Source organism: Labeo rohita, unplaced genomic scaffold (genome assembly GCF_022985175.1).
Source record: "Labeo rohita strain BAU-BD-2019 unplaced genomic scaffold, IGBB_LRoh.1.0 scaffold_349, whole genome shotgun sequence".
NCBI classification, from domain to species: domain Eukaryota; kingdom Metazoa; phylum Chordata; class Actinopteri; order Cypriniformes; family Cyprinidae; genus Labeo; species Labeo rohita.
The window spans coordinates 57,733-70,521 of NW_026129267.1; the positions used below are offsets into that span (position 1 = coordinate 57,733).

Consider the following 12,789-nt stretch of genomic DNA (forward strand, 5'->3'; position numbering starts at 1 on the left):
GATCTCCATGGATCATCCAGGACATTGTAGTTGTAGCAGGGGTCAACAGGGGGAGCTGTTGTTAAGAAACATTAAAAAAATAAATGTTGCTGTTTGATGTTTGAATGTTTTCCTGTATTGTTTCCTGGATGTTCCTGATTTGTCACGTGTGGACATTCTGAGTTTGGCCTGTTCTTAATTAAAGTTGTGCATGCATGTGGATTCTCTCTCTCTGCCTCATCTCTTCATAACATTCAACCATGAGCCCTTTTGCCAATGAGCAATATGAGCAAAATGCTTTAAAAATAAACTATGGGCTGGTTTCACATACAGGGGCTTAGACTAACTGCTTAGACTAAGGACTAGGCCATAGTTTAATTAGAACATTAAAGATTAGAACATTAAAAATTTGTATAAACATGCCTATAACTTGCCAATAATAACTTGCTAATAAATAAGTTTATTAGATCCATGTTGCACAGTGTGATCAGCAATGATCTTATAGGATTGCTAAAATCATGCAGTGTGTAGAAGGCTTAAGGGATTTCTTGCGTGATGATCTGCATATAAACTACTGTCTTATTATTTGTGCCAAATCAGCTATTACAATACACTATAAAACTGCAGAAATAAATGCTAGCAATTTTTGCTCAGTCTGTTTTATCTTTTATCCATGTGCATGCTATGTTATGTCATGTTCTGTCTCTGATGGTTGGTGTCTGCAAACAGTTTGAGGTCATGAAATGAATAAAATAAAGTAAATATATCTGAGAAACTGTGATATAGTTCTGTGAGATTTTCCTGTCTCATATTTTCAGAAAAAGTTAACTTGCTTATAAATTTACTAACATTTAAAGAAACTGATAATGAAATTATATGTGCAAAAATGTACTAATAAGGGTTTATAAAGGAATCAAGACAATACTTTACAATACTTTACCAGTGGTTGTGATTGGTGGAGTAATGAATTCTACAGATGGGATTGTCTCTGATGTTGTAGACACTGATTCGATAGACTGATTTGAGGCTTCTGGTATTAAGAACAGTTTTTATATCAATAAATAATTTTTAAACAAAACCCAGAAAGTAAATGAACAAAGTACATATCAGTAAACGCTCACCTATACAGTATGCACTGCAAACTATTGGCTTGACAAACTCATAAACATAGTAATTTTCAGGACAGGCTTTGACTCGTATAGGGTGGGATTTGTAATCACAAGAGCCACTCCATGAGGAGATACAGACTTGACGGGTGACCACTCCATCTTCCAGCTGTGGATGAGGGCCATTGAGTGACAGTGGGGTATAAGTGCCACACATGCCATAACTAACATATGATTCTGGCATCTGGGCATTTTGACCATTGTAGAACAGCCTGTACCAGCCATTCCACTCCACATTATAATCACACACTTCATTGTAGTAATAGTTACTATAGTTGTCAGTGGCTCTCCAAGGCTCATCCAGACTGGTGTAGTTGTAGCAGGGATCAACACTTGGAGTGGAGAAAGGTACTATTTTGAAAAAGTATAAAGAAAGCATTACTGTACATACTGCAGATTAAATGTATTCAAGACAATAATATGAAAACCAACAGTACAACTGATAATAAGCATATCAGATATAATGATGAATGAAAGTACACAATACCTGCACAATATACAGGAGCTGGGACTGAAAGAGTTGGCCTGGTAAATTTGTAGACATAATAATCTCCAGGACAAGCTTTGACTTGGATTGGCTCAGATCTGTGGCGACTGCACTGATCATGTCGTGAGCCGTAAATTTCACGGGTAACAACTCCATCTTCTAGCTGAGGATGAGAGCCACCAAGCCACAAAGAGCTAATACCACCACATGACATGTAATAAAAACACCACTCAGGCATCTGAGCACTTGATCCATCAATGAAGAGTCGATACCAGCCATCCCATTCTACAAGAGTGTCATCATGATCAGAGATGTAACCATACATAGACCAGTAGTTGAATGTGCTTCTCCAGTAGTTGTTGAGTATGTTGTAGTTTTCACATGGATCATAATCTGTATTATTGAGGTATCAAAATAAACAAGTTAAACTTTAATGAGGAGCTTCACAAGTGCAAATCTCAACCAGTAAATCACAGTAACAATCATGAGACTTTTAAATCATTCACAACATGACTATGAAATAGTGAAGTAGTGATGTTTTCATTGCAAAATAAGATTTAGATTAGGGACACATTCAGGATTAGTATTAAGTGTTTTTCCTCAGTAAACTTCCAATTTCTTCTCATCATTAGTAAGTAAGTAGTAGTCATGTTCAAGTAGGGGGTAGGGTTCAAGTGTCTAGAATATGGTCATCTAGAAAAAGGTATTAATATTATGTTTAATATTATTAAAATTACAAAAAAAAACAGCCAATATGCTAGTAATATGCTTTCTAATAAACAAGTACTTAATAGTGAGTAATCTTCAAGTATTACCATAAATACTATAAAAAGAAATTAAAGGTCCACTAAAGTGCTTTGAAGCGTGCAGAATTATTCTATGTGTTGACGTCATTTTAAGTGAAACAGGAAGAGAGATTAGCTGGTTTTTCAAATAGCCAGTAGCGTTTGTCACCTAGGGCTAGAGCTGCTCAGAGCTCAATTTGAGAGGGCATGACAGCCACAATATCATTCAGTATCAAACATAGCATTCTGTGTAGAATTCAAATGAGTCCGATAAGTTCTGCGGTCTGTGTCAACTCACACATATGATCTGCTCTATGCTATCTTGTCTCTGGACCGGAGAAGACTGTGTGTGCAGTGCAGAGGTTAGCATGACACAGTGCAAAACCAGACTTATGTCACCTCAGTGGAAAGCATATTTACTCTGTCTAATAAATCCCCTAAGTACCATTCATAGTGCAAATACAAACTGAACAAGTGGTCAATTTTAGCATCTTTTTATAGTGTAGAGGGAGGGATGCTTTAGTTCTAGAGAATATTTGATTGGGCCGAAAGTTTGATAAGTAGCTGAAGTGCAGGGTGATGTCATCAAAATTAGTGTTCTATGTGTTGGGGCTGGGGGGTCCCAGACCTCCCATTTTAACTGAAACACCCAAAAATATACTTGGGGGTCCCCTGGTTTTTCAATAAAAATATAATACTTCAAACATAAAACTTTTCAAAATAAAATTAAAAGCCAGTAGTTTCAATTTAGCCAGTAGCCAGTTTTTATTTTTATGCGTTTTTACAGCATTGCGTATTGTAACCAATCACAGACGACTCTGTTGAGTTTAGAATGCAGTGGCCAATCAGAGGCGTTCAGAACAGTCATTGCTGATACCTGGGGCCAGTTGCATAAACTTAGCCTCGATGTTAAGACAGTGTCTTAACTATTAGCTGATAACCAGTGGATAATCATTATTATTTTTTGGATTCAGTTTAATTTACATTTTTCTCTAACTGTTTTTAAATAAATTATTACCAGTCTTAAAGAAAAAATATCTGACTAACTTTTTAAGACTAGTCTAAACCTTTTATGCAACCGGCCCCTGGAGTTTTGTTCAGACTTAACTCGCGAATTCCCTCATCATAAACAACAAAGTGCAGATGTACGAGCTATGTAAGTAAGATATGTATTTATCATACAGTGTATGGACAGCTTCGTTGATTATTGTGTTTTTTTTTTTTTTTTTTTTTGTTTGTTTGTTTTTGCAAAAATTACAAATATGATATCGATTTTATACAAAAGTTCAATAAACTGGAAATTAATATTAAAAGACTTTCGTTTTAGACACCATATTGCCTATTTTGCTCTATTTTGCCAACAAAAAAATAATTCCAAACAGGGCCACTGCACTGTTTTGCGTCTCTAAACAACATGACAGCGTTTCGTTTCTGAATGAATCAACCGTTTAAATGAATCGGTTCAATCGCACTGACTCACTTATTAACTGTGACTTACTGACACCTACTGGCGGTTGTAATTCCACATTTAAAGTACCTTTTCATTTTTTTTAATAATTTTAAATATCAGCATTCAACGTTTTAGGATTAAAATATCAAAACATTTTTCATGCATTTGTAACTGCAGGTTAAATGCACACTTTCAGAAAAAAGAATTTCTTTATAAAGGTTAAAAAATGCCCACAAAAGGTAAAAATCACTTTAAACTTGTTTCCTCGGCTAGATATTTAATTCTTCTTTGTTTTGCTGGTTAGGGGGACCCCCCAAGAGCTTTGACACAATTCGAACACTGATCAAAATTGTTGATTCATATTGACGGAATTGAGAGACTGCAAGTTTTGAATGCTCATATCTTGTTATAAATGTGAATTTTGTCATTGTTTTGGAGCACACAACTTATAGATAATGTTAAGGCTAACATATTCATCCTAAACTTCAAGCCAAAAAACTTTGACTTTGACAATTTTGATTTCATGGGGACTTTAAAACATTCATATATAACTTACTCGAGGTGATGCTGGATCCAGTGATTATATGTGGACTTACAGTGGGAGCTGCCTGTGAAATGGTGCTGACATCTACAAAAAAGGACATTTAGGACATGACTGAGATAATTTTAAATGTGAGGAAAGATTTTGTTAAAATAAACCAATAAATAAACAAATAAATAAATAAAGTAAAAAGCACTGTACCTGTGCAGTATCCTGAACACCAGATTTGTGGATTCACAAGTTCATAGACATAGTAATTGCCTGGACAAGCTTTCACTCTGATAGGGTTTGTCTTGTAATTACAGCAGCTGCTCCAATAAGACCCTGCACAGACCTCTCTGGTCACCACTCCATCCTCTATCTGAGGGTGAGGACCATTGAGCCACAGATTATTGTATGTGTTACAGCTGTATGAATTAACACAGGTCTCTGGCATCTGGATGTTCATTCCATAGTAGAAAAGCCGGTACCAGCCATTCCAGGAGAAAGAGTTATCACAAATCCAGTCTCCACTTTCATTGTTGGCTCTCCAGGGACGATCCAGAGACTCATAGTTGTAGCAGGGATCACTGCTGATGCTTTGGAAGGCAACTGTCATGGAGTTTGCAAAAAGTGTGGTTAGAAAGAAAAGAAAAGAAAAGAAAAGAAAAGAAAAGAAAAGAAAAGAAAAGAAAAGAAAAGGAAAGGGTTCATAAGAATTTGTGCTCTGCATTTACCCATCCAATTGCACACACAGCAGTGTTAGTGAGGCCAGCAGGGGGTGCTCACCCTGTGGTCTATGTGGGTCCTAATGCCCCAGTGTAGTGATGGGGACACTATACTGTAAAAAGCGCCTTCGGATGAGACGTTAAACCGAGTCCTGACTCTTTGGGTCATTAAAAAAATCCCATGGCACTTTTCAAAGAGTAGGGGAGTATCCCGTCCTGGCACCTCCTCTGGCCTTTATCAATCATGGCCTCCTAAAAATCCCCATTAACTGAATTGGCTCTATCAAGTAGCTGGTGTGTGGTGAGTGCTGGTCCATTGTCCTGTGGCTGCCCCATCATCCAAGTGGATGCTGCACACTGTAGGTGGCTGAGGAGAGATCTCCCCATATGATTGTAAAGCTCTTTGGGTGTATAGCAATACACAATTACAAGTCCGACTCTCTAACCCAGTGGTTCTCACCCACAGCCCGTCATGAAACCAAATGCAGCCCACTGAACACATTACAAACTAACTTACAGTTTTAAAATTCATTTTTGTTTTTACATTAACTTAAAAATGTACTAAAGAAATATAAACTATCATATTTTTATATGAAATAACTTTGCTTTTCATATATTATTTTCAGACATGAGCAGACCTAAGTATTTACGTAGGCTTAATTACACATTTAACAAAGATATACAAGTGTGCACTTTGGCAGAATTAATTTTCAATCATCAGCAGCCATTAATTCGGTAAAATTAAGCAGCAGAATAAATAAATTTGTTATTAAGTGAGAAAAACAAAATGTGGAAAATGCCAACAAAGGAAAACATACAAACAAGAAAAGTATCAACAGTAAAGGCAGGAGAATGCTGACTTTCGGGATCACTTAAAAGATAAATTGATAGATGTTCGGGCAAAAGGAAACACCCATACTATGCAGCAATCACTACGCCCGCACCCGCACCCGCACCCGCACCCGCTCCCACTCCGTCCACTCCTCCACCCCAAATGCTCCCTGTTCATACGCAAGATCATGTCAGGGGAGGCACGCAGACTGGTATAACAATAATTATCATTGATTACTAATTTAAGTCAGTACATTAAAATGAAAATAATACCTTAAAAATAAAAAGAAGCAGGTTTTTCACGCCCAGTGATAAAAAAAAAGGTTGAGAACCACTGCTCTAACCAATAGGCCATGACTGCCTCTCTGTTGTGTAAAATACTGTATTTACTGTACATTAAAGGCAATTTAGAGTATTACATTGTAACACACATTGTAGGCTCTTCAGGGACAATCCAGAGACTCACAGTTGTAGCACAATTGTTTATTTCATGATTTTTTTAGCCAAGAAATTATAGCATTTTGAGCATTTCTAACCAGTGGTGTGCACTCAAGTATATCGGGATGTAGCCTGCAGGACAGAGCCACATTATAAATACTCACACATAATATAAATATATATATATTATATAATATATAATAATGTTAATATATTTATTGTTCATATATTTAAAATGCAAAAGCAGTGCAATTTCACAAAGCTTTCATTATTTTAGCAACAGTAATGGAAGCTGTTATTTAGACTAACACAAAAACTGCCAGGAATATACTTTGTTCCTCTCTTGACCTAGTTTTTAGTTGATGTTAAGCCTGAAGCCTTCTACACACTGCATGATTTTAGCAATCCTATAAGATCATTGCAGATCACACTGTGTGACATGGATCTAATAAACTTGTGCTTAAACCTGCTTACACTACCGTCTTAAATCATATTTCTATTACTGACAAAAATATTTTGTATTACATTAAAATTTAATCAGCCTATTCTACTTACATTTGCATGTGAAGTCAAAATCAACCCCAACTTTACTTTAAAATGCATTGCAAAAGCTCCTAACTGAAGATCACATGATTACAATTGGAAATCACTTATGTGAAGTGACCATCACTAACTGGAAGGGCCCTTTGTGAAGGGATTCAGTTGCTCATTTTTGTTTGGAACGCCCCTACAAATGGCGTCCCCTTCCCAAAGTGCCCTAGAAGGGTGCAAAAAAGCCATTTGGAATTGACGTACGCTACGATGTACATTTCTAAAGAAGAATAAAATGTCATCAGCATGCATTAGTGGTAACAAAAAGAGCATGATGAATCACACTTTGGCAGTTGTAGTTTTTATGTGTGCTGAAAAAAGTAGAAGCAGTGAAAAAAGAAGGGTTAAGCCTATCTTTGATTGCAAGATTGTAACAATGGCCGTCTTTGAACCTCTCTCACTGTACGACACAGGACCACCGATTAGGAGCCACAATCACAGAAATCACCATGATTGTTTCACAATGCCAATTTTTCACCTGGGAGAGCCGAAAATTGTGCAATGTGCCTCAAGCCAGGCTCACACTACATAATTTTTGGCTGGATTTTGTTTTCGCGGATGGATTTTCACAGCCTGTGACAAAACTTCCGGATTACGACCAATTTGTTAAGTATGACGTTAAGTATAACAAGATCCGAACCTGCCTCAAGCCATTACAGATGCTATGGCATTTTCAAACCTGTTTGATATTATTGCCATGTGATCTCGTAATGTGAGCAGCACAATGACAAGGTGGAACTTATCCAGCCAATTACAGTGCAGAAGATATAAATGTAGAAATGTCCAACGTTATCATGCATCTTTATGAACAGAAATGAAAAGCCACATAGATTGTGTATAAATACCACATTTCATTGTACTGTTTAATTACCTCCATCTCTTTCTGCAGTACTGACAGTCCTTGTTGTCTTCAAAGCCATTGTTTCTGGCTTATTCTCTTTTGTCTGTTGATGTGACATTATTTTGTACTTCCATTGTTTCCTATGATCTTTCTGTGGTCTTTGCGCTGTCTTCTCTCGCACTGATATTATCTAAATATCATTCTACCATTCCTGAGATCTTGCAGGAGCACATTCCTATGAAGACCGGAACTGTCCCTTCCACCCACAGTTCTCCCTGATACACTACTGAGCTTAGAATCCTTAAGGCTACTTGTAGACAGCTTGAGTGCCTGTACAGGAAAACTGAACTTACTATTCATTATTTAGCTTGAACATCTTAATAAATATGAATCTGCTCTGAATTTGGCTCAATCTAGTTTTGTCTTAGCTTCAATTAACAAATCATGTAATAGGTCAGTGTTTATCTAATGAGGCTACCTTGTCAAACTTTTCTTTGACCAATCCATCTTCTGTTTCTGAGTTAATTTTGCAAGATAACTCATCTACCTGTTGTCTTGATTCTGTTGTTTCTCCACTTCTAAAACTCAATTTCAGTGCATCTCAAACCTCTTCATCATTCCCTATCCCATTTAAAACTGCTGCAGTCACCCCAGTTCTCAAAAAACCTAACCTTGATCCCTCTTTTTTTTCAATTTATTGTCCAATTTCAAATTTACTGTTTGTTGCTAAATTGTTGGAAAGTACTGTTGCCTCTCAGCTTCAGTCTTTTCTAGTTGAAAACAATCTCTTTGATCTGTATTCTCTCTTTCAATCTGGCTTTGTCCATTGCATAGCACAGGAACTGCTCTTGTGAAAGTACTAAATGATCTACTGCTCTCTGTTAATTCTGGTTCTCTCTTTATAATTTTGCTACTTGACCTTAGTTTTGCTTTTGATACTGTTTCTCATGATTTACTAATTTCCCACCCCTCTGATATGGGTATTTTTGGTTCTCTCTAACTGGCAGTTCTAGATCGCAGTTCAGGATTTTCGATCCCCTACTGTCCATCTGAAGCAAGGTGTCCCCCAGGGATCTGTTCTTGGCCCATTATTTACATATTACCTCTGCGTCAAGTCTTGTACCGACATGATTTTAATTACCACTTTTATGCTGATGACATTCAAATTTACTCTATATGTAGGCCCACTCTATGCAAACAAATTGACAAAATCTCTACTTACATAAAATAAAAGGCTGGTTAACCTTACATTTTTTTTAAACTAAACATCCTTTCAAGCTCATGCAGTATTAGGTCCGCATTCTTTAATTACGTTACATTGCCCAGCTGCGCAGTTTTGCAGAAACCATATGCTGAAAAATATGCTGAAACCATTATTCATGCTTTTGTCACATTCCGCCATGATTATTGTAATGCTCTTGTCAGTGGTTTACCTGGTAGTTCCATTTCCAGGTTACAATTTATTTAAACTTCTGCTGCTAGACTACTCACCCACACCAAGTGCTCTGCCCACATCATTTTAATTTTTCCATTGGCTTCTCTTGCATATCGTACTGAATACAAAATCCTCCTGGTCACTTCTAACTGTATTTTCACTGTGAGCACTGTAAAGGTGCTATATAAATAAATCTTATTATTATTATTATTAGTCTTTCAATCATGTTGTGTGAGCTTGCCCTCAGAGTAGTTGATTAACTGCACACCACTGATTCTAACTGGTTGTGGTCTTTGCGCTAATTTCATTTAACAATAAATTAAAATGTATTCTAAATTCCTAATAATCAGGAGCACATAACTATGAAGACCGGAACTGTCCCTTCCACCCACAGTTCTCCCTGATACACTACTGAGCTTAGAATCCTTAAGGCTACTTGTAGACAGCTTGAGTGCCTGTACAGGAAAACTGAACTTACTATTCATTATTTAGCTTGAACATCTTAATAAATATGAATCACCACTGATTCTAACTGGTTAAGCCATGTTTAATTTCATTTAACAATAAATTAAAATGTATGTTAAATTATCTAATAATCAGAGCCTTTATACTGACTATAAAAAGAGAGAGAGAGATTTTAAATTTCACCTGCACAGTACAAAGGCCTGAAGGCTGATGTGATGGGTTTGACAAATTCATAGACGTAATACTCTCCTGGACAGGCTTTGACTTGGATGGAAATGGATGTGTAAGTGCCACACTGATTGGAATTACTGTACCACCACCATGCATTAGTTCCCACAACTTCACGGGTCACCACTCCATCCTCAATTGTTGGATGAGAACTGCTGAGATACAGTCCAGTGTAACCACCACATGCCGTAGAACTCACACACCACTCAGACATCTGGGCACTTTCTCCATTCAAATACAGCCGATACCAGCCACTCCATTCAACAAGGGTGTCATCATGGTCATAGTAATAGGTTTTTCGTATGTCTCTCCAGTATTCATCAAGAATGTTATAATTATAGCAGGGATCAAAGCTGGAAGTTGTAGGATCTGAGAGAATAATGACATAAAAGTGGACAATCCTGTCACGATAAAGTACATATTCAATATTTATGTGACAAACAGTTGTGTCTTTATGACAAGATAAAATATTGGGATAGTACACTTAGGAGTGATTATTTAAACTGCACCTCCAACAAAGTGTATTAGATTATATCATTCTCTCACTACTTTAAAAAGATCTTAACACTTAGATCTCAGTTCATTTCTAGGAACTGTATCTATATTTGCTCCCACCAGTTTGAATAAATTAATCTGACTCTTAAAGAATGTAAATGTTTTGTTGTTTTTGGTGTGCTCACATGTATATAATATGCAACAACATATAATTTTCCTAAAAGTGTAATTATAGCTGTCACATCTATTATCATTCTCTCTGGTCTGTTTTCAAGTCCTGTTGTTCCTGCTCTATCCAGCAGGTGAAGTCTGGTGTTACTGTTCTGTTGTCTATCATGGATCTTCCCACCTGTTACTCCACCCATTTCACCTGTTCATCATTAAAGCTCATTATCTACATTCAAATATACCTGCTTTCAAGCACTTAAATGCATAAAAAAAAAAAAAAAAAAAAAAAAAAAAAAAAAAAAAGTCTTAACACACATTTGAGTCTGTATCTGAGAACACTCTGATATTTCCTGATATGCAATACTTTAATACAGTAAAATACAGACATAAATTAACCATTTAGAAGTTAATTAAAACTATAATAAAACTATATTTTTCTACACAAATATATTTTTTCTGTTGTCTAAAACACATAAAAAATGCTTGCTTTATTTATTTATTTATTTATTTATTTATTTATTTATTTATTTATTTAAATAAAATTCTTAAAATATTTAAAAAAAAATAAAATTAAATTAAAATATAAATTATTATTTACTACTGTTATTATTATATTATTATTATTCATTATTATAACTTCTGTTAAACATGGATGGTTTGTTGAATCTGCATGAAATAAAATAAAATAAAATAAAATAAAAATGAAGCAAAGTGTTTGGAATGAAAGAAAGAAAAAGAAACATTTAAACCCAGTTTCTTTTGGAGTCTGATATGAATTATGTCTAGAAAAAAATATGCTAAAATATAAGAAGGTTTCTAATCAATAAGTAACCAGATTCTTTCACAGAATTATTCACCTTATAATTCTTTTATTTTTACATTTGAAAAAGGGCAGAAAATATGTATGGAAAAAGTATGGAAAACAGAATTTAAGATGTGGTAAAATACAAATTTAGTGTACCTGAAGCTTGTCCATTGATTATTTCACCTGTTAAATACATAACATAATGAATTAAGGAATAACTAAGTTTGTTTACGTAATAATTGTATCATTCTAATGCACATGATGACAAAACACTCACCATTAATCAGCAGTAGTAGTGACACACACAGTGAGATCAGAAACCTCATTGTGACGAACAACAACTCCTGCACCTGCACAAGCATATGCAACATATATACATGAAATATTTCTTATATTAATGGTTTAGTATATAAATATTATATTAATTATTTTACATTTATTAAAAAAAATATTTTAAAAAATGACAGATTATATTTATTTTGTTAAGATTTTATTTTTCTGTGTTTATTGTGCAGATTAGTAAAAACAACAAATTGTAATGTTCACAAATATTTATATAAAAGGAATAATTTGGATCAGTCAACAGCCAATGATATTGTTAATAAAGCCCAATATGATGAAATGAAGAGAAAATAACTTTACCTGAGGTCAAATGCTGCTGCAGAGCAAACTCAGGGAGATTCTCTCTTCAGCAGCAGAATACAGTGATGATCAGTGATCTCACACACTTATCAGTACCTTTATTAATAATGATGGGTGGATCATTACTGGAGGCATAAGTTATTTCTCACCAATGTCTTAAACCAGTTTTTTTTTTTTTTTTTTTTTTCTGATTGTTTCCTTGTGTGCACCTGCATTTAGAAAGACATTCTGTTACTTTGTGCTCAAATAGATGTGAATGTAGATGGAATGATGACAAGTTTGATTTGTTAAGCTCTTTTACCAAAACAATACTACAACAACCCCAATGAGTGAACTAAAGGTGACAGAAAAGATTAACACTAATTCATTGTTTAGTTAGTTTGTTTGTTTACTAATAATTATAATGTGTTAATTATGTTTGTAAATAATGTTTAACCATGTTAATGACATTCAATAAAGTTTAAATATAATTAATTAAAAACCACAGGAGAGATGCATGCAGTGGTCAAGTAAGATGGAGATTTTTAGATGTGCAAAATAACAAAATTATAACATAAATACAGAAATACATATTTTAAATGCAAATAACAACTCAAACCTAAACCCTAAAGTAAACTAATGTTTTTAAAAGCAGCTGGGGAACAACATGCACATAGCAAGTTAACATTAGGAAACATGTCTCCTCTAGTTTTTTTCTTTTTTTCAAATGTGCAATGGTTGTTGAAAGTCTTAAGT

General features: G+C 35.0%; 1 protein-coding gene across 1 annotated transcript in view; it reads right to left on the minus strand.

The window, feature by feature from the left end:
* Positions 1 to 12,163, minus strand: part of LOC127160433 (alpha-tectorin-like) — a 47,379-nt gene extending 35,216 nt beyond the window's left edge. Inside the window, 9 exon segments of the mRNA XM_051103072.1 lie at positions 920 to 1,009; positions 1,101 to 1,496; positions 1,633 to 2,025; positions 4,424 to 4,495; positions 4,610 to 4,999; positions 9,900 to 10,313; positions 11,569 to 11,595; positions 11,690 to 11,762; positions 12,055 to 12,163. Of these exon segments, the coding sequence (XP_050959029.1) occupies positions 920 to 1,009; positions 1,101 to 1,496; positions 1,633 to 2,025; positions 4,424 to 4,495; positions 4,610 to 4,999; positions 9,900 to 10,313; positions 11,569 to 11,595; positions 11,690 to 11,738 (1,831 nt within the window). The 5' untranslated portion in view covers positions 11,739 to 11,762; positions 12,055 to 12,163.
* Positions 12,164 to 12,789: the final 626 nt, after the last annotated feature.